Source organism: Ahaetulla prasina, chromosome 15 (assembly GCF_028640845.1).
Source record: "Ahaetulla prasina isolate Xishuangbanna chromosome 15, ASM2864084v1, whole genome shotgun sequence".
NCBI lineage: Eukaryota > Metazoa > Chordata > Lepidosauria > Squamata > Colubridae > Ahaetulla > Ahaetulla prasina.
Genome location: NC_080553.1, coordinates 10,809,899 through 10,832,011, shown reverse-complemented (window position 1 = coordinate 10,832,011; position 22,113 = coordinate 10,809,899). Strand labels below are relative to the sequence as shown.

The 22,113-nt window shown below is 47.1% G+C and overlaps 1 protein-coding gene across 3 annotated transcripts in view; it reads left to right on the top strand.

The window, feature by feature from the left end:
- PI4KA (phosphatidylinositol 4-kinase alpha) overlaps positions 1-14,169 on the top strand; it is a 103,322-nt gene extending 89,153 nt beyond the window's left edge. For 2 of the 3 annotated variants that reach the window (XM_058158132.1, XM_058158131.1), the window contains exons 45-55: positions 426-496; positions 2,070-2,142; positions 2,245-2,315; positions 3,400-3,509; positions 3,749-3,853; positions 5,411-5,536; positions 7,702-7,822; positions 10,205-10,364; positions 11,428-11,517; positions 12,989-13,072; positions 13,944-14,169. In XM_058158132.1, the coding sequence (XP_058014115.1) occupies positions 426-496; positions 2,070-2,142; positions 2,245-2,315; positions 3,400-3,509; positions 3,749-3,853; positions 5,411-5,536; positions 7,702-7,822; positions 10,205-10,364; positions 11,428-11,517; positions 12,989-13,072; positions 13,944-13,995 (1,063 nt within the window). In that variant the 3' untranslated portion in view covers positions 13,996-14,169. Of the gene's footprint in view, positions 1-425; positions 497-2,069; positions 2,143-2,244; positions 2,316-3,399; positions 3,510-3,748; positions 3,854-5,410; positions 5,537-7,701; positions 7,823-9,559; positions 10,183-10,204; positions 10,365-11,427; positions 11,518-12,988; positions 13,073-13,943 lie in introns of those variants that run through there. The other variant, XM_058158133.1, reaches the window with a different exon arrangement.
- The last annotated feature ends 7,944 nt before the right edge of the window (positions 14,170-22,113 follow it).

Sequence of the window (22,113 nt, the reverse complement as noted above, 5' to 3'; positions counted from 1 at the left end):
GCCTTTTAAAAGGTTTTTTTTTTACAACCTCTCTGGCCGAAGACGATGTAGAAAAAAATGCTTTTAAAAGGTTCTGAAGATCCCAGCTGAGCCACGTGATCATCAGAGGCTTTTTTTTTTTACTTTTAAAAGCATTTTTTTTTAAAAAAATGATGATTGCGCGGCTCAGTCAGGAGGGGTGGGCAGGGATTTTTGCTACCAGTTCTCCGAACCACCCGCCACCCATTGCTACCGGATCAGGCGATCCGGTCCGAACCGGGAGCATTTCATTCCTGCCTAGACTCCACCCCGATGCAAGGGATTATGGGGTCTTTAAAAGAAGATGAGATTGAAATGGACCTTATAAACAAAACCCAACTTGCCTTGCGGGTCAGAATTCATAATTCAAATACTTCAATATGTGTTTTTTTTCCCCCACCCCATAGGCCTTATCCTAAAGGCGAAGAGCGAAAAAAAGCTTGTCTGAACGCTTTATCTGAAGTAAAAGTGCAACCCGGTAAGAAATTAACACTTCCAGGTACTCCAAACTTTCTGTTGCAAAGGGAGACAGTGGTTAAGTGAGTTTTGCCCCGTTTTATGACCTTTCTTGCCAAAGTGGTTAAAGTGAACACTGCAGTTGTGAAATTAGTAACCCGGTTGTTGACTGAATCTTGGCTTCCCCATTTTTTTTTTTTTTTATTTATTTGCATTTATATCCCGCCCTTCTCCGAAGACTCAGGGCGGCTTTCACTATGTTAAGCAATAGTCTTCATCCATTTGTATATTATATACAAAGTCAACTTTTATTGCCCCCAACAATCTGGGTCCTCATTTTACCTACCTTATAAAGGATGGAAGGTTGAATCAACCTTGGGCCTGGTGGGGCTTGAGCCTGCAGTAATTGCAAGCAGCTGTGTTAATAACAGACTGTCTTAGTCTGCTGAGCCACCAGAGGTTTGACTGTGCTCATCACAGAACAGGATCACATGATCCCCGGGACACTGCAACCATCATAAATATCAATCGTATCCAAGTTTTGATCACGGGGATGCTGCTGCAACAGTGTGAAAACTGTGCAAAATACCAATAGCACTTAGACTTATATAAGCGGTTTACGGAGTCGGCCTCTTGCCCCCAACAATCTGGGTCCTCATTTTACTCACCTCGGAAGGATGGAAGGCTGAGTAAACTTTGAGCCAGTCAGAATCGAATTCCTGACTGTGGGCAGTGTCAGACTGCAATACTGCATTCTAACCGTGGGAGGGAGGGAGGAAAGGAAGGAAGAACATTAGCAATATCACTTAGATTTATGTACCACTTCACAGTGCTTTACAGCCCTCTCTAAGCGGTTTACAGAGTCAGCCTCTTGCCCCTAACAATCTGGGTCCTCATTTTACCCACCTCGGAAGGATGGAAGTCAACCTTGAGGCAGTCAGAATCGAACTCCTGTGTGCAGAATTAGCCTGCAATACTGCATTCTAGCCACTAGAGGGAGGGAGGGAGGAAATAAAAAGGAAGGAAAGGGAGGGAGGGAGGGAGGAGGGAGGGAAGGAAAGAAGGAAGGAAATAAAAAGGAAGGAAAGGGAGGGAAGGAAGGAAGGAAGGAAGGGCAGTCGCAATAGCCCTTAGACTTATATATCAGTTTACAGTGCTTTTTAGCCCTCTCAAAGCGGTTTACAGAGTCAGCCTCTTGCTCCCAATAATCTGGGTCCTCATTTTACCAACCTCGGAAGGATGGAAGGCTGAGTCAACCTTGAACCGGTCAGGATCGAACTGCCAGCAGTCGGCAGAGTTAGCCTGCAATACTGCACTGTAACCACGGTTCTATCATTCAGTTGCCAAGCACACAAATTTTGACCACATGAGCATGGAGACACCGCAACGGTTGTTAAGTGTGAAAAAGGGCCATAAGCCATTCTTTGTCAGTGCCGTCGTAAGTTTGAACAGTCACTAAATGAACGATTGTAAGCTGAGAAGTGCCTGTAAAGAGGACAAACGTCCTGGCTGCTGTCTTCTCTGATTAGTCCTGCTAGCTACACCATTTAGCTGGTTTTTCACCAAGGATTGTCTTCTCTCCTTCCCTTAAATAGGTTGCTATTTACCAAGCAATCCTGAAGCTATTGTTCTGGATATCGACTACAAGTCGGGAACGCCTATGCAAAGGTAGAGTTTGGCACCTTTTACCAGCCTCTTTTACTTCAGTTTAATAAGACAATAAAAGAATTATTACTATTACTGGCATTGACCCATTCTTCTTCCTTCCAGCGCTGCCAAAGCCCCTTACTTGGCCAAGTTCAAGGTGAAGAGGTGTGGAGTGAGTGAACTTGAAAAAGAAGGTTAGTGCAACGGCTCCTCCTCCTCCTCTGCTTCTCCTCCTCCTCCTCCTCCTCCTCTTCTTCTTCTTCCTCTTCTTCTTCTTCTTCTTCTTCTTCTTCTTCTTCTTCTTCTTCTTCTTCTTCTTCTTCTTCTTCTTCTTCTTCTTCTCTTCCTCCTCCTCCTCCTCTTCTCCTCCTCCTTCTCCTCTTCTCCTCCTCCTCCTCTTCTCTTCTCTTCCTCCTCCTCTTCTCTCCTCCTCCTCCTCCTTTCCTCTCCTCCTCCTCCTTTCCTCTCCTCTTCCTTCTCCTCCTCCTCCTCCTCCTCCTCCTCTTCTTCTTCTTCTTCTTTTTCTTCTTCTTCTTCTTCTTCTTCTTCTTCTTCCTTCTTCTTCTTCTTCTTCTTCTTCTTCTTCTTCTTCTTCCTCCTCCTCCTCTTCTCCTCCTCCTCCTCCTCTTCTTCTTCCTCCTCCTCCTCTTCTCCTTCTCCTCCTCCTCCTCTTCTTCTTCTCCTCCTCCTCCTCCTCCCATCCTCCTCCTCCTCTATTCTATTCTACTTCCTCATTCTATTCTATTCTATTCTTCTTCCTCGTTCTATTCTATATTCTAATCTAATCTAATCTAATCTAATCTATTCTTCTTTCTGATTCTATTCTATTCTATTCTATTCTATTCTATTCTGTTCTGTTATATTCTATTCTATTCTGCCAACCTGCCTTCCATTGAGGACCTGTATACTGCACGAATCAAAAAGGGGGCTGTAAAAATATTTACAGACCCCTCACATTCTAGACATAAACTGTTTCAACTCCTACCCTCAAAACGATGCTAAGCCCTTCCTGAAAATAAGCCCTCCCGAAAATATTTAAACGCATGCGCAGCCGGTCCCCGCCGTTTCCTCTGATTAGGGTTAGGGAGTCAGAGCTGGAAATCAGGTAAGATGGCCCCGTCTTGCTCCCCGCGCCCCAAAATAATAAGACTTCCCCGAAAATAAGGCCAAGCGCTTATTTCGGGGTTCAAAAAAATATAAGACGGGGTCTTATTTTCAGGGAAACATGGTGCGTATTATCGTTTTTAACATAACTTCTTCAAAAATGCTCCCTTCTAGGCCTGCGTTGTCGTTCAGATTCCATAGATGAAAGCGGAGAAGACGGGAGGGAGAGTAAGAAGATTTGCTGGCAGGCCGCCATCTTTAAAGTGGGCGATGACTGCAGGCAGGTGAGAAAGCTGTTTTCTTAAGAAAGTCTTCTTAAGTCACCCGTGGATGTGGAACAATTTTCAGCAATCTGTTCCCTAGTTGGGTCATGAAACGTCTGCAAGAAAACCACCAAGCACAGAGCGCACCAAGAACCCCTCATGTCAACCCTACAAATATCCTCCTTTATTAATCATTGTTGTGCATAATATTTGGAAGAAAAAAAACAACCTTCAATCCTGTTTCTTTTGTTGTTGGACAGGACATGTTGGCCTTGCAGATCATCGATCTGTTCAAGAACATATTTCAACTGGTGGGCCTCGACCTTTACGTCTTTCCCTACAGAGTGGTAGCCACCGCTCCTGGGGTGAGTATCTGGAAGAACGTTTGAGAGCAAGTCTTTTTATCAATCCACGTTGTTACAGTTTTGTTTTGTGCATAGATATGCAATGGACGGAGGGATGCGGTGACTCAGTGGCTAAGACGCTGAGCTTGTAGATCGAAAGGTCGGCAGTTCAGCGGTTCGAATCCCTAGTGCCACATAACGGGGTGAGCTCCCGTGACTTGTCCCCGCTTCTGCCAATCTAGCAATTCGAAAGCAGGTAAAAAATGCAAGTAGAAAAACAGGGACCACCTTTGGTGGGAAGGGAACAGCGTTCCATGCGCCTTTGGCCTTGAGTCATGCCAGCCACATGACCACAGAGACGGCTTCAGACAGCGCTGGCTCTTGGGCTTTGAAACGGAGATGAGCACCGCCCCCTAGAGTCGGAAATGAGTAGCACATAAGTGCGAGGGGAACTTTTACCTTTACCTTATGCAATGGACAGGCTAAGCAAATTTTAACTTTAAACAACATGGACCTTAGGTATGTATAATCAATACTGTAAATGCAATATTTAAAAAAACCAACCCTCTCTCGTCTTAAAATTAAATTTATTGTAAAGGTAGTCCTCGACTTATGATCGCAATTGAGCCCAGAATTTATGCTGCTCGGTGAGAAATTCGTGAAGCGAGATTACTTTCGTTTTACGACTTTCCTTGCCGTCTTTGTTAACCGAATCACCGCCGTTGTTAAGTTAGTGACACGGTTGTTAAGTGAATCTGGCTGCCCCATGGACTTTGCTCGTCAGGAGGCCACCCAAAAAGGGGATCCCATGACCCCCTGCGACCGTCATAAATACAAGTCAGTCGCCAAGCGCCTGAATTTGGATCACGTGACCCAGAAAGGATGCGGCAGTGGTCGTTTAAGTGCGAACAAGGGTCCTAAGCCGCTTTGTTTTACAACGGTCGCTAAAAGAACTGTTGTAAGTCAAGGATTTACCTGTATTTCTTTCTGTTTATTAAGTTCATTACAGTTTTTCCAGTTGCAGATGATTAGATGAGTTGCAGATGTGGGCGGGGGTGTGCTTCCAAAATTTTAGCAAGGGGTTCTCTGCCCAGTTGCTGGGTGGGCGTGGCTATGGTGGGCGTGGCCTAGTCGGCCTCCTGCACCACTGGGTGGAGGGGCATTTTTGCCCCCCCTGGACTCTGGAGGCTTTCCTCAAGCCTCTGGAAAGGCGAAAACGACCTCCCCAGGCTCCGGAGGCCCACTGGAGGCTAGAAACGGGCCTTTTTCCGGCTTTCCCGAACTTCCGGTAGGCCCGTTTTTCACACTCCCCAAGCCTCCGCGTGTGCCCGGCACTTACCTGCATCCAAATCGGACCGCGTGGGGACTCCTGAGAGGGGCGAGGCCAGCCAGGAATGGGATTTGGGGGTTCTCTGAACTCCGAACCCCTAGCAGCCCACCCTTGGATGTGGGAGCCCCCAAGCCGAGCCAGGCAGAACTGACATCACACATATCCCAGATGTTTTGCAGAATCTTGCTCTTAGGAGCTCCTGTGGAGCCCGAGTTCTCCCATCCCTTCATTTCCCTCCTTTCTCTTAGTGTGGCGTCATCGAATGCATTCCAGATTGTACTTCCCGGGATCAGCTGGGCAGGCAGACCGACTTCGGCATGTACGATTACTTTACTAGGCAGTACGGAGATGAATCAACCCTGGCCTTCCAGAAGGTACTTTGTGTGACTCTTATCGATAGAAGAGAATATTTGTAGCTCTGGGTTGAATGAAGGTGGGGCGGGGGGTCCTTGGTGCTCTCTGACCTTTGTTGTTTTCTTGCAGACATTTCGTGACCCCTCTAGGTAACGTCATCAGTGCTAGAAGGGAATGGGATTCGAGGAGAAAGGAAGGAGGAGAAGGGGAGAAGGAGAACTGTGGGGTTCTTGGTGCTCTCTGAGCTTGACTTGCAGACATTTCATGACCCTACTAAGTAATGTCATCCGTGCTACAAGGGAGTGGGGATCGTGGAGAATAGGAGAAGGGGAGGAGGAGGGGAATTTGGAGAGGAGGAGGGACGGAGGATAAGGGGAGAAGAAGAAGGAAAAGGGGAGAGGAGGAAAAGGGGGAAAGAGGGCTGTGAGGTCCTTGGTGCTCTCTGAGCTTGGTTGTTTTCTTGTAGACGTTACATTACCCAACTAGGTAATACCATCAGTGCTAGAAGGGAGTGGGGTTTGCAGAGAGGAGGAGAGGAAGAGAGGGAGGGAAGAGGAGGACTGTGGGGTCCTTGGTGCTCTCTGAGCGTGGTTGTTTCCTTGCAGACATTTCATGACCCAACTAAGTAACATCATCCGTGCTAGAAGGGAGCGGGGGATTGTCGTTCAGTGTGTGCGTCTTTCTGAACTCTCTCTAATGATCCCTTGATTTGACTCCGGAGACAATTGGAGGATAGCTTTTATTGATAAGAACCTCGCAGGAAGATAAACAATATTATAAGATATGGGATTTATTTTTATCAATGGTTAGAAGGAAGGATATATTAGAAAAGATCTAAGAAGGGTCATTATTAAGTGAAATATGAATTGAATTGATTTAGAATGATGGAATGAATGATGTTACCAGATAAAATATTAATTTGTGGGAATTTATATGACATGAGAGAATGAAAGGTTATAGTCACTGGTTCATTAAAAGGATTAGATATCAGATGGATGCAATGTGTAACACTAGACGAATTAAAGAGATTTTTACGTTGAAATTGAACAAGAGATGTGTTACCACCCCACCGACACACTGTAATTGGATTGAAGATGTTTTTATGTTCGTTTTAAAAAATAAAAAACTTTTTTTTAAAAAAAGAACCTCATGGAGAACTAGAAAAAAATGCTGTACAATAATTAGCAGGTTGAGCATTCCTTGACAGTAAATCGTCCAGTGATGCCAAGCACAAAAATGTTGTATCGTTAGGAATCAAGTCAACCCAAGTGACACAATTCGATTCCTTTATTCCTCTCCAGAAAATGAGTCCTTTGTCTTCAGTCCCCTTTCACTCCCCACCTCCCTATGAAAATGCTCCTATTTTATGAGCAAATTTTTTTATTTTCCATAATAATTCCCACAATTTGACCAGTGTATAATACAATCACTTATCCAACAATCAATCCTATACTCAAATTATACTCAATCAGGGCTGCTCGACTGCCACTCCCTCCCTTAATCCTTTCTTCCCTTCTCATCCTTCTTCAACTTTCCCCACCATCCTTCTCCTCGCTTTCCTACTTCCCCTCCTCTTTCCCACTTCTCACTACCATCATTTCTAACCTCTATCTTCTCCTTCTTCTCCTCCTCCTATCCTTTCTTCTCCCTCCCTTCTTTCCTACCTACCCACCTGCCTACCTACTTTCTTCCTTCTTTACTCCTCTTTCCTTACCCTTTCCCTTCGGGAGTGGTTACCGAGCAGTCCCGACTTTACACCATTCCAACTTGTTTAATTCTACCATTATTCCTGTACAATGGCAACCAATCAATTTATAGTCTTCCTTCCCCCCAGTTCCCCTCCTCCCCCGAGACTTCCCAGAACAGAATACAGGGTATTGTAACTAACAAACATAATCTAAAATATAACATAAAACATATTCCATTTCACACCATCACACTATCAATTCCCTTCTTTCTTAAACTAATACATAGCAATTCCTAACTTCACTCAAAAACTAACTGATATTTTTTAATCTGATACTTATTTTGAATATAATCAATCCACTTCCTCCATTCCAAAATATATTTTTCTTGTGTGCAATCTTTCAAGAAAATGCTCCTATTTTAGATGTTCCCCTGAGTGCCCGTGATACAAACCCTTCCTTCTTTCTCAATATCCCCCTCGTTGTCGCCCCCTTTGCAGGCTCGCTACAACTTCATCCGCAGTATGGCTGCGTACAGTCTTCTGCTGTTCCTCTTGCAAATTAAAGACAGGCATAATGGCAACATCATGCTGGACAAACATGGACATCTCATTCATATTGGTTAGTTTACCCCTTGAGATTATTTTGTTTTTTTGGTGGGGTCGGCAACAGGGGTGGTATTCACTTACTTTCCCTACCGATTCGCAAATGTGAGTGCGCCCGATCACGCATGTGCCCGTCCTTCCGCACATACGCTTTGCTGGCGCGTGCACCGCCCGTCAAAAACGTGCCTAAATAAGGTGGCATAGAGCCGGGGCGGGTGGGTGGGGCCCATCCATGATTTGAACCGGTCCGAACCGGATGAATTCCACCTCTGGTCGGCAACCCGGGGCTCTGGAGTCACATGTGGCTCTTTCATCCCTCTGCTGTGGCTCCCTGTCGCCAGTCGGCTCCACAATTGATAAGGCTTTTAGTGAGGACAGGTAGAGGAAAAAGGACACGGCGCTAGGCGGAGACTCTATGGTGAGGGAAACCGGACTTCCAGTCAGCAGAGGAAAAAGGATGCCACACTAGGAGGAGACTCTATGGTGAGGGAAACCGGACTTCCGGTCGGCAGAGGAAAAAGGATGCCGCACTAGGAGGAGACTCTATGGTGGGGGAACCGGACTTCTGGTCGGCTCCAGAATTGAATGGGTGGGGGTTTGTGGCTCTTTGAGTGTTTAAGATTGCCGACTCCTGACCTGGAGGAAGCACATTTTCCCCAGAAAAACATTGTCCTTCAGTGGGCAGAAGGTTGTTTGCACTCGGGATGGGCCATCACCTGGGACAACGGAACTGGGGTCAGTTCTAAGGCTCTGCTTTTTATTCCAGCTCCTCAAAGCCACCCCTCTGATTGTCTGTGGAGATTCTCAACCATCAATCTCAATCATGCTTGTGCCAAAGGGTGTTTTTTTTTCAAAAGGCAACTAGACTTTCTTAGGTTTTTTTTCCCCTTGAAAAGATTCGCTTCTCATCCAAGAAGCTTCATCGGTTCTGGCCGAATGGTGGGGAATGGAAGGATTTATATTCCTTTGCAGTCGTTAGCAATAGCACTTAGACTTGTATACCGCTTTATAGTGCTTTCCAGCCCTCTCTAAGCAGTTTACAGAGTCAGCCTCTTGCCCGCCAACAATCTGGGTCCTCGTTTTACCCACCTCGGAAGGATGGGAGGCTGAGTCAACCTTGAGCCAGGCAGGATCAAACTCTTGGCAGTTGGCAGAGTTAGCTTGCAATACTGCATTCTAACCACTGTGCATGATGGATGGAGGGAGGGAGGGGGTCCGCGCATGCATTGCATTTTGGGGGTTCATGTGCGAGCGTGCTTTGGGACTCAATCCGTAAAAGGTTAGCCATCACTGGACTATATGAACTAATTGTTTCCTGCAAAGGCTCACATCTGTTTGCTCCTCCTTTATGTCTTATGGGAGGGGCCAATCATCTCCAAGCCTTACTCTCGAGTCACCCTTTTTTTCCTTAATGGTTCTTGCCTTCTGGCAGCTTTGTGCACATGCACACTGGGAACAGGCTCACACTGTTCTTCTGCCTTGCTGATGTCAGATTCCGGAGGCAGCACATAACTCCCAGATGGCCCTGGCCCTCTCTCTGCCTGTGACGCAGAGCCTTCGTCCGAGCCTTCCCCAGACTCCAGGACTGACCCATGTTCCTCCCCAAACTCCTCCCTGTCCAACGGGTCACAATACCTTCCCCATCTGTTGAGGGAGGAACTGTTCAGTTTTAAAACAGATGGCCTCTTTGACCCGTCTTTCAAACCAATGGTCGTCTCCATCCAGAATGTAGACTTTGCTTTTTTTTTCAAAGACTTGGTTATTGGACTTCAAAGATCTACACAGGTCAACGTCTTCTGTTGTGGCTCCTGCCCCCGAACCTGGCCCCATGCCCGAAAGTGCCTCGGAGCCGGGCCTGCTGCCAGAAAGTGACTCAGAGCTGGGCCTGCTGCAAGAAAGTGATTTGGACAATGAGGGAGAAGGGCCATCAGGACTTACCTCGGAAGCACCGGCCTCCCTGGATGAGCTCCAAGAGCCAGAAGCAGGCCAAGCGAAAGAGATAACGAGGCCTCCTTCTCCTGACTGATTCCGCCCCCCCAGGCCACGCCTGCAGACCCAGCTGAGAGCAATCAGGCTTGGCTCAATCCCAGGTTTCTTAGGCAGGAGAGAAGAGAACAACAGAAGTAGGGGAGGGGCAGGCCTAGGAAGTGCTGAGTCATAGAGACACACCCCACAGGATATAAAAGGCAGCAAGAGCTGGTGTGTCTCTTTGTATCAGGCAAATCCACGGATTGACAAGAGCTGAAAGTTGTGACTCACCAGCGTCTTGGTAGCCAACGAGGGCTCTTGGCAGGCGCTGGCTTTTTTGCTGCCAGAGCTGATAAGAGCCAGCTAATTAAGCCATCGTTCGGACGGAGGCGAGGAGGACACAACATCTTCCTTCCTCCTTTCTTGGCAGATTTTGGATTCATGTTCGAAAGTTCTCCCGGCGGAAACCTGGGCTGGGAGCCGGACATCAAGCTAACGGATGAGATGGTCATGATCATGGGCGGCAAGATGGAAGCCACGCCTTTCAAGTGGTTCATGGAGATGTGCGTCAGGGGCTACCTGGCCGTCAGGTAAGGAAGCTTCCGCTTGGGTTCCTTTTTTTTTTTTTTTTGGCGGCAGGGTGGTGGTGGGTGTTAATATATTTTTTAATTATTATTTTTTAAAATTATACATTTATATTGTGTGTGAACAGAGTTGGTTCTGGGTATCATTCATATCAATCCAATTCACAAGAACAACATTAGCAATCTCTATCACATTTCTCAAAATTTAAATAATCCTCATTATAGTGTTCAAACGTACATATTCAAAAAAATGCCCAACTCCTCATCTTTATCTCCACCTTCATCTATATCCGTGATGGTGGACCTATGGCACGGGTGCCACAGATGGCACACAGACCCCTCGCTGCAAACACACCAGCCGTCATCCCAGCCCACCTCCCTAAATCTAAACTGATTCAGTTCTACAGAGGAATTATTGAGTCTGTCATTTGGACCTCTATAATGGTCTGGTTTGGTTCTGCAACCCAACAAGACAGAAACAGACTTCAGAGGATAATTAGAACTGCAGAAAAAATAATTGCTACCAACCTGCCTTCCATTGAGGACCTGTATACTGCACGAATCAAGAAGAGGGCCGTGAAAATATTTACAGATCCCTCACATCCTGGACATAAACTGTTTCAACTCCTACCCTCAAAACGACGCTATAGAACACTGCACACCAGAACAACTAGACACAAGAATAGTTTTTTCCCGAACGCCATCACTCTACTAAACAAATAATTCCCTCAACACTGTCAAACTATTTACTAAATCTACACTACTATTAATCTTCACATCGTTTCCATCACCAATCTCTTTCCACTTATGACTGTATGACTGTAACTTTTTGTTGCTATCATTAAGGGTTAAATTGCAACCTATGACCATCATTTGTATTGTAAATGTTGTACCTTTGATTTTTTTTTTCTTTTATGTACACTGAGAGCATATGCACCAAAATAAATCCCTTGTGTGTCCAATCACACTTGGCCAATAAAATTCTATTCTATTCTATTCTAAAAAATAAACTTCTTCCGGCCGGTAGATGATGCCAACCATACCTTCCCTTCTCTCCCTCTCCTTGCAGACCTTATATGGATGCTGTGGTTTCTTTGGTTACTTTGATGTTAGACACTGGATTGCCCTGCTTTCGGGGACAGACCATCAAACTCTTGAAGTAAGTGGGCTGTGCCGATTGGCTGAGAGCAGAAACTGGGCGGGCAGGTGGGTCTTACTTAAGCTAAGCAAGGGCTTGATTGACTTAAAGAAGTGGGAGGCTGCTTTTGTTGAGCCTGGAGGGGTGGATGGAACTCAGCCCGAAGTTTAGAAGATAGAAATGAGACTCTACAGAGGAGGGTATAGGCATCCCTTGATGGCCTCGTGGAAGGTATGTTCCAGGTTTTATTTATTTATGTTACCTTTGAATCAGTCTGGACTCCTGGGAACTACCTGGAGAAGTCCTCTTGGCAGTTTTCAGAAGGGGCATTCAGGGCCACCTTCCTAGGAAAGGAGAAGGGGACTGGCCCCAAGTTAGCAGACAAGTTTTATGCCTAAGGCAAGTCTAGAACTCACCATTTCCTGGTGATTGGCCGAAAGTCACCCAGTTGGCTTTCATCCCTAATGTTCTGTCTCCATCCCCACTTCGGAGTAACGAGCTGGCCTACAGCCAGTGGATTCACGGCTCTTATCAGTCCTGGCAGAGAAAACGCAGCTGCCTGCCAAAGTTCAAACAAATAACTCACAAAGTAAGACTTCAGCTCTCTTTGAAATGGTTCAGCTAATTTGCTTCCTGAAGAAATGAGAGCAGCCCCAAAGCTCCTTATATATCCTGTGGGGTGGGCTCCTGCCCCACCCTTCCCTTTGATGACGCCGCCTCTCTAATCTTCTGAAGCGTGGGTCGATCCCAGCTTGATTAGTATTATTATCAGCTGCGTCTGAAGGCCTAGCCTGAGGAAGGGAGGAATCAGGGGATGACAGCCTCATTACGTCCTCCGACTGGTCTGGTTCTGGCTCCTGGAGCCGGGCCAAAGGCATCGGTGCTCCCAAGGTAAGCCTTACCGGCCCTTCCCCCTCACTCTTGGAGTCACTTCCGGGCATGGGGCCAGGTTCCGGGGCTGGAGTCACAACACCTAAGGCAGGACTAGAACTCACTGACTCCTGGTGATTGGGCCAAAACCACCCAACCTGCTTACATGCCTAAGGCAGGACTACAACTTAACATCTCCTGTTGACTGGCCGAAAGTCACCCACTTGGCTTTCATCCCTAAGGCAGGACTAGAACTCACTGACTCCTGGTGATTGGCCTAAAACCACCCAACCAGCTTTCATCCCTAAGGCAGGACTAGAATTCACAGTCTCCCATTTTCTAGCCCAGTGCCATGCCAGCTGGGGAACTCTGAGAGTTAAAGCCTTAGAAGTTTGTAAGGGTTGAGAAAAATACTCGTATAATTGTATTAAGAATTATAACTTGGTGAGAACAGGGCTTCGCAGCGCTAGGTTCTCAGATCACACCCTGCCAATTGACGGGTCTTTGCAAAAATATCAGCAACCACAGTTGCCTGCAGGCTTGTGAGAAAAATGTGTCAAAGTCAAGACTTCTGCAGAACAGTCTTTTGACGTCCTTCTCCTCCTCCTGTTTTCTCAAACAGGAACAGGTTCAGCCCCAACATGACGGAGCGAGAAGCTGCCAACTTCATCATGAAGATCATTCAAAATTGCTTCCTTAGCAACAGGTAGGCCTACTTCATCTCTGCTGTCCCATTTCTGGCCCAGCAACAACAGCGAAGTGACAGGGAGAATTGTACCTTCTGTCACCTCCATCTTTCCTGAGTCTTCACGCCGCCCGGTTTCAGGTCGATGTTCGGGGCTCAGGACCCCGAACAAGCACCCCGGAGCCCAAAGAGCTGGTTGAATTTTTAAAGGGAGATTTGGATTAAGGTCAGGGTTCCAAGTAACACCCTCAACGAAAGAAGACTCCGAGGCTCGAAGTTCCTCAAAGTTCCATTTTCTTAGAGATGTCATATTGGCACATCGGGGAAAACCCGAATCTGAAAGCTGCCAGGTTTTCCACACCCAAAGGAAAGTCCAAGTCCCTTCTCCTGCAATCCAAATGTCCATCCCATGGTCCAATCAAAGCACCGACCAAACTGGAGATGCCTCCCAGTTCCAACCGTCCAGGTGCAGGGCAAGATGGCCTTGACTCTCTGAGAAAGGAATGTTATTTTGACTATCTATCACCCATGCTCCATACAATCCCCCCTTCCTGTTTCCCACAATAGTAAATGTGGCAGGCGTTAAGGCCCAATGCAAAAGGCATTGGAGTCCGCACCTCACTCCCCGATGGCCCTGGCCTCTTCTCAGCCTCATCGCTGTCCGACTCCGTTGCCAGCTTCGCAAGCTGCTGGCAGACCACAACATACAGTATATTTCTAATCAATCCAAGACTCATCGCTGCAGCAAACCTTCATCCAGAGTAGCCTCTGCCCACAAAGCTTGTCTGTTTCTCAAGTCCCCAAAGAAACCAAATTCAATCCCAAGAGGTACATCTCTGGAAAATGCCTAATTTTTTTCCCCCCTCTTTCCCTCTTCTTCTTTTTTTTTTAGGAGCAAGACCTACGATATGATCCAGTACTACCAAAACGATATTCCTTACTAAAAGTGGGGGGGAGGGAGGGAGAAGCACCATGCTCGCTTCCTCCTCCCTGCTGACCTCGAAAGGTGAATTTCTGAGATCGCCGTCTCCCGCCCTTCGAAGCAAGCCCTGTGTACGCATGCGCGTTTGCATGCCAACCTGGGTGTCGTGTCCCCCCTCCCCGTGGTAGCGGACACCGCAACAATCAACCAACATCTTAGCTCGTGCCTTTCGTCTTTGCTGGGATCTTCAACGTGGCGTATCCGTGATCTAGAAATTAGCCGCAGTTCGTAGACTCGTAAAAATCCTGCTGCACTCAGTGAAGACGGGCAAATTTGATACCTTCGGCGGATGTCAGGCAAAGTCAGCCCTGCCCCGCCCCCCCGCCCCCCCCTTTTTGGCTTGTCTGTCAAAGCCAGAATCTTTTGACGTGGTTGTTCTAGAGAATCGGATGCAAACGAGGTGCTCTAGAATGATAGCACGGAGCGGTGGAGGAAAAGACGGGCTCCGGCGTAACGCTGTAGAAGTTGTAAGGATAATCATTTTGCACTTGTCGGTGTGAAACGCTTGTATTTTGCACTGTAAATCTCCTTGCTCCATGGTCAGTATTTCGTATTTTCGAGAAGAATGTATCCTGCCCCACCTCCCCCCACCCACTTTTTCTGTTGTTTTAAAGAGAGATGCTCTACTGAAGAGAGGTTATATTTAATCTTAAAAAAAAAGAAAAAAAGAAATCAGAATAAAAGTTTTAGGATATTTTTCTGCACCAGATTTTTTTGAAACTCCACAACCAATCATCCCTATGAACCTTCAGGAAAACTCTGGTCAGTGCCTGAAGACGCTGCCAAAGGCGGTGGAAAAGATTATTGATAGACGTCTCTAATATTCACTGAATAAATTCTATAAAGGAGATAATATAGTTTTAATCAGACGCTCGATTTTATTCTGGTGATTTCCAGAAGTCAGCAAATGGATTTTTTTTCCCAGCCTGTTGTGACCAAGGCCCAAGTAGTGATTACTAAACACAATTCAGTCCTCAACAAACTTATTTTATTAAAACAGCTGAGAATCAATTCATTCTCAGCTTCGTCCAAAACGAAAGTCTTAATAACCAGTCCCTTGGCCTTATCACCAACCTTTGATGTCTTTGGCAACCTGCCAAAGGCTTTTAGCAAAACCCCTACAAAGTTCAAAAGATGCTGACAAGAAGCATGGAAATCAACGTTGCTTTTCCACAAAGAACCCAATGGCTCGTTGCTGCTCTTTTAAGCCTTATGGGAGTGGCCAATCATTTCCTGGCCTTACTCCCAAGTTGTCCTTTTTGCTTTAGCTGCTCTTGCCTTCTGGCAGCTCTGCACATGTGTGCACTAGGAACAGGCTCCTCCTGTTCCTCTGCCTCTCTGCTGTCTGCCTCTGGAGGCTCCAGAGTCCGCGCATCGCTCCCAGATGGCCCTGGCCCTATTTCTGCCTCCGATGCAGAGCTCTCATCCGGACCTTCCCCTGACTCCAGGACTGGCCCACGTTCTTCCTCAGCCTCATCGCTTTCTGACTCCGTTGCCAGCTCCACAGGTTACTGGCAGACCACAACACACCTCTTAACCCGGATGCTAACATTTACTGAATAGAAATTTATGTAAAATAACGGCATAGGGGAGTAGCTAGATGCAAAATTGACAGGCTGGAGGTGGAGCCAATAACCGGTGGCATTTTACTAAACTTTCCCAGAAAGAGAATTCCTACGGAGAAATACAAAGCTTCACTGAATGGCTAAAAAAAGTTTTCCTAAAGACAATAAATGATTGGGAAATTTTCCCATTAGATTTATCATCCAGTTTTGGTCCGGAGGTAACTCTGACGGCCTTAACAAATTTGCAATACAGTAAGTGGAATTTAAAATATCCAGCAGATTGTGATATTGATTAAATTGGATTCGATCAAGGGTTGTTTCCAATGGGCGTGGCTTGGTGGGCGTGGCAGGGGAAGGATACTGCAAAATTCCCATTCCCTCCCCACTCCTGGAGGAAGGATATTGCAAAATCACCCTATTCTAGGGCCAGCCAGAGATGGTATTTGCCAGTTCTCCGAACTGCTCAAAATTTCTGCTACCAGTTCTCCAGAACTTGTCAGAACCTGCTGGATTTCACCCCTGGTTGTTTCAATGAACAGGGACGCTCTTTCTGGTAGCTCTCATTTCCTTCGGGAAATTTAGCCCCATCCTGACCCTTGAAAGTGTTGACAGGTTGACCAGTATAAAGAAAAATCTGGTGCCAAGATCTTAAGATGCTCAGCGGCATCTTAGGGAATGAGGAAGCCTCAACACACCTAAAGAGCATTTGGCAACGGGAGAGAACTTGTATGTGTATTTTCGGAGTCAAAAGTTGAAAAAGTTTCAAAATTCTCCTTTCTCCCTTGAGCCTTTCATTCAAAGCTTCAGTTTTCAGGTCCAGCAGTTGTTCGATTTAAAAAAATATATGTATTCTCATTCCTTCCCAATGCTGGCAAGAATTTTGCACATCTTTGTTGGGTTTTCCTAACAGCTTCATTTGTGTGTGTGTGTAAGAGAGAGAAAGAGGATGTGTTATTCAGCTGTCTCGTCTTTCTGATTTGATTCCAGAAAGGCAGTTCATTTTAGAGGTGCATTCCCACGCAACTCTTTAAAACAATTGCCTCTTTTCTCTGGAAGCTTCCTGCCACTGTCCTGGGATGCTGGAAAAAGACACGGTTGGTTTCAAGAATTCGAAAGCGTGCAGAGAAGAGCAACAAAGATAATTAGGGGACTGGAGGCTAAAACATATGAAGAACAGCTGCAGGAACTGGGGATGTCTAGTTTAATAAAAAGAAATACTAGGGGAGACATGATAGCAGTGTTCCAATATCTCAGGGGCTGCCACAAAGAAGAGGGAGTCAAGCTATTCTCCAAAGCAGGGCTCCCCAACCTTTCAGACCTCAGGGACCACTAAATTCATAATTTTAAATCTCGCGGACCACTAACATGATCTTCCTAATGACCGGCTGGGTGGGCGTGGCTAGGTGGTCATGTGACTGGATGGGCGTGGCCAACTTGATGTCACTCATGTTGAGGGGCGCCTCGCCAGCCTCTACTCAGCCCTCCCCTCCCAGCCACTCCTCGCCTGCCCGCCCGGGCTCCTTAGGGCCCCAACAGGAAGCAGTTGTTGGAGCTAAGCAGCCCCTATGAGAAAGATTTGGTAAAACAGCTCAGTTCGAATTGGATCTGACCGAGAAGGAGGCTCAGCAGAAGCACCTCACTGAGGACTAGGAGCATAGGCTTTCCAAGCAGAGGGAAGACCTGAAGGAGTGCAAGGTCAGGTAGTGGCGCCTGGAGGCTCAGCGAGCCGATATGGTCAGCCAGTTCCAGGCCATGATGCAGTCCCACTGGAACAAGGTCCTCCAGCTCTTCGCCACCAGCGGCACTTCCCTCCAGCCTTCACCCAAAGCCCTACACCAAGAGGCTGAAGCAGACCCTAAATTGCAATTTCTGCCCCCCTCCAACCCACACAAAAATACCCCGAAGGGGGAGACTCTCAGCAGCAACACAAATGTTCATGACGTATCCGGCCATAGTTTAAGGACACCTGATTTAGTGCAATATAAAAAATGCAAATCATTTATCTGCGGACCACCAAAATTTTCTCACGGACCACCAGTGGTCCACGGATCACCAGTTGGTGACCACTGCTCCAAAGCACCTGAAGGCAGGACAAGAAGCAACGGGTGGAAACTAATCCAGGAGAGAAGCAACTTAGAACTAAGGAGAAATTTCCTAATATTAGAACAATGAATCAGTGGAACAACTTGCCTCCAGAAGTTGTGAATGCTCCAACACTGGAAGTCTTTAAGAAGATGTTGAATTAACTGTTTGTCTGAAGTGGTGTAGAGTTTCCTGCCTAAGCAGGGGGTTGGACTAGAAGACCTCCAAGGTCCCTTCCAACTCTGTTATTCTACTCTATTCTAAATACACCAAAGACCCCTGAAAAACCAGCGGAGGAACAAACAAGAAAATTCTTGCATTTTCTATGTCCCGGTCAGCACTGATCGTATTAGGGATACGCAGCTCAAAGGGCAAAGAGGTTTTAAGATAAGATAATAGCAAGAGGCATTCAGTTCGTCTTTCCTCCAGCAACAAATATATGGGGGAAAGTTGAGTTGGTTGTTGATTCTTGTTCCTCTGAAGGATCAGAAATGATCAGGACTGGATCTGGGGTTTTGAAGCCTCCTGTTATTTTGTTCCATTGTTTCCTACTGGCCGTTATTTCAGGAAGGCTGCAAAGAAGACCGAAGGAGAAAGGCAGCTTTATTTTGGATTTTTTTATTTGGATCTTGCCCCCCAACAATCTGGGTCCTCATTTTACCCACCTCAGAAGGATGGAGGGCTGAGTCAACCTGGAGCCCTTCAGGATCGAACTCCTGCCTTTGGGCAGAGTTAGTTTGCAATACTGCATTCTAACCACTGTGCACAATGGATAGATGGAAGAAAGGAGGGAATCGCAGTAGCACTTAGACTTATAGACCACTTCACAGTGCTTTTACAGCCTCTCTAAGCTCTAAGCCCCTCTAAGTCAGCCTCTTGCCCTTAAGAATCTGGGTCCTTATTTTATCCACCTTGGAAGGATGGAGGGCTGAGTCAACCTGGAACTCGTCAGGATCGAACTCTGATCAGGAAGGAAGGAAGGAAGCACATAGATGTATATGCCGCTTCACAGTGCTTTAAACTCTCTAAGCAGTTTACAGAGTCAGCCTCTTGCCCCCAACAATCTGGCTCCTCATTTTACCCACCTTGGAAGGATGGAAGGTCTGAGTCAACCTTGAGCCTGGTGAGATTCGAACTGCCAAATTGCAGGCAGCCGGCAGGCAGCAGAATTAGCCTGCAGTACTGCACTCTAACCACTGCGCCACCGTGGTTCTTTTTCTCAATAGCTGAGGGGGAAAAAAACAACCTTTATTACCATTAAAACAAAATGTCCTTGAAACTCCGAGCTAGCTTTGGCTGTTCTCCTGAAGTCTTCGCTGAGTAAGTTACCATGCTGTGACCCGGAGTAGCCAGCAGAGGACAGTGTGCAACAAATGGAAGGTAAGGATTGAACTTTAAGTGTGCAAGCAGGCTGGATGAGCGAATGACAACCCCACGAAATGTGCCTGAAGATGAGTTCACGTGGTGAGAGCATCTCACTTCTTTGCATCCGGTATTGCTTCATTCCTAATCTTTTGTCTAGCTTTTTCCTGAATGGTTCAAGGCATCATGTGTGAAATTGGAGTAAGAAAGGGTGGGTGGGTTCCTCAGACACCATCTAGTCCAGCCCTTGTTGATGCAGCTATCTACCGTCTACAACATCCCAGACAGATGGACCTCCAGCTTATGCTTTCACATTTCCAGTGAAGGTGAACTTCGTTTGAAGCTTAGCATCTTCTGAGTGATCCTTGTCTGAGATTTAACGTCTTTTACGATAAGATTATTTGACATTTAACATCTTCTGACTGAACCTTGTTTGACATTTAACGTCTTCTAAGAGGACTTCGTTTGAGAGGTTCACTCAGAAGATGGAATTGGGTTGTCTGTGTCGTGTCCCACTCCTCCTCTGACAGCCGGGTCGGGGAAGTCCGTATCAAGCGTGGCCGCAAAGCCTCTGCAGCTTTGCCAAAGTTCTGTCAGAGTTTTCAGGGCAGGCAGGAGACCAGGATGTGACTTCAGCAATCCAAATTAGACTTTGCCTGACTCAAAGAATGCCAGAAAGCAGATCCTTTATATAGGCCATGGGGTGTGGCTCCATGACTCAGCACTTATCCAGGCCTGCCCCTCCCTTCCTTTTGCTGACGTCGCCTTTCCATTCTCCAGAAGCGTGCATCTATCCACTGCATCGTTTCGTCCCCAGCTGCCGGCAATTCCAGCTCGTGGCTGGCTTCAGGCGCACATGCTATCGGGGGGGAGGTTTGTTTGCTCGGTTTGTCTGGGCATGGTGCCAGGGCTGGGGGTTGGAGGCATGCCAGGACATTCTTCTGCACTATCAGTCTCTGGCTGAGATAGCAGGAGATGAGAGGGACCCGGCTGCGGAGAGGGGGGTGAGCGAGGCACAACAGTCTGTTGTTCAGTTTTACGGTTGGTGGTGTTGAGGCTTTGGGCTTGTCTGGGCAAGGACCTCCTTTATCTCTTACAAGCCTGTTGAGAGATTAAGATCCTCAGAAGAGGTAAGAGAATAACAGAGTCGGAAGGGACCTTGGAGGTCTTCTAGTCGAACCTCCTGTGCTCAAGCAGGAAAACTTATACCATTCCAGACACGTGGCTGTCCAGTTTCTCCTTAAAAGCTTCCAGTGATGGATCACCCACAGCTTCTGGAGACCAATCCGTTCCACCCATTAATTGTTCTACCTGTCAGGAAATTTCTCCGTAGTTCTAAGTTGCTCCTCCCCTTGGTTAGTTTCCATCTGTTGCTTCTTCTCTTGCCATCAGGTGCTTTGGAGAACACCTTGACCCGTTCTTCTTTGTGGCAGCACGTCAAATATTGAAACAAGGGTCTCATGTCTCCCCTAGTCGTCCTTTTCATTCAACTGGACATACCCAATTCCTGCAACCGTTCTTCATATGTTTTAGCCTCCAGATCTTTGGAAGAAGCCCCCATTTTGCTGTCTAAAATCTATTTAACATGAAAGGACCTTATTCTTCCCCACTCAAGACTTGTGATGTTTAGAAAAATCAATAAAGGTGCATCTAATTCTCCTAGCATTTCTTTATCACTTATAGCCGTGATGGCGAACCTATGGCATGCATGCCACAGGTGGCACGCGGAGCCATATCTGCGGGCACGTGAGCGTTGCCCTAGCTCAGCTCCAGCACGCATGCGTGCACCGGCCAGCTGATTTTCGGGCCTTCCGGGCCCACCAGAAGTTGGGAAACGGGCTGTTTTCGGCCTCCGGAGGACTTCCAAGGGGTGGGGAAGGCCGTTTTTGCCCTCCCCAGGCTCCTAGAAAGCCTCTGGAGCCTGGGGACAATGAAAAACGGGCCTTCTGGGTGTTGGGAAACAAGCCATTTCCAGCCTCTGGAGGGCCTCCGGGGAGGTGGGGAAGGCCGTTTTTGCCCTCCCCAGGCTCATAGAAAGCCTCTGGAGCCTGGGGACAATGAAAAACGAGCCTTCTGGGTGTTGGGAAACAAGCCATTTCCAGCCTCTGGAGGGCCTCCGGGGAGGTGGGGAAGGCTGTTTTTGCCCTCCCCAGGCTCCAAGAAAGCCTCTGGAGCACAGGGAGCATGGGGGGTTCGTGCACGCGTGCACAGGGGGCGGGACGTGGGGGGCATTGAATTATGTGTATGTGCACACATCCGTGTGCCTCCCCCTGCGGTCCCCCCACTTTTGGCCCGTGACGACAAAAAGATTAGCCATCACTGACTTATAGTATGATTATTATTTTTTTGCTTTAGTGTTTTTCAATTCAATTGGGATGACTACACAATGGAATTGTACGCTGCCAACTTCAAAACGACTCTTGATGGCCATAAAAAATCCAAAGTAAACCCATAACATCATAAAACCATAAAAATAAGCCAGACTGTTAAACAAAGCCAAATAGGAACGCCCTAGCCCCACACGAAAGGGTTAGAAGCAGATCACCAAACTCCCAATATAGAAGGGACCTTGGAGGTCTTCTAGTCCAGGGATCCTCCTGGGGGAAGGATATTGCAAAATCCCCATTCCCACCCCACTCCAGAGGAAGGATACTGCAAAATCTCCATTCCCACCCCACTCCAGAGGAAGGATACTGCAAAATCCCCATTCCCTCCCCACTCCCGGGGAAAGGATATTGTAAAATTCTCCATTCCCACCCCACTCTGGGGCCATCCAGAGGTGGTATTTACCAGTTCTCCAAACTACTCAAAATTTCCACTACCGGTTCTCCAGAACCTGTCAGAACCTGGGGGAAGGAGATTGCAAAATATTGCACTCCTGGGGGAAGGAGATTGCAAAATCCCCATTCCTACCCCACTCCAGAGGAAGGATACTGCAAAATCCCCATTCCCTCCCCACTGCTGAGGGAAGGATACTGCAAAATCCCCATTCCCTCCCCATTCCTGGGGGAAGGATATTGTAAAATTCTCCATTCCCACCCCACTCTGGGGCCATCCAGAGGTGGTATTTG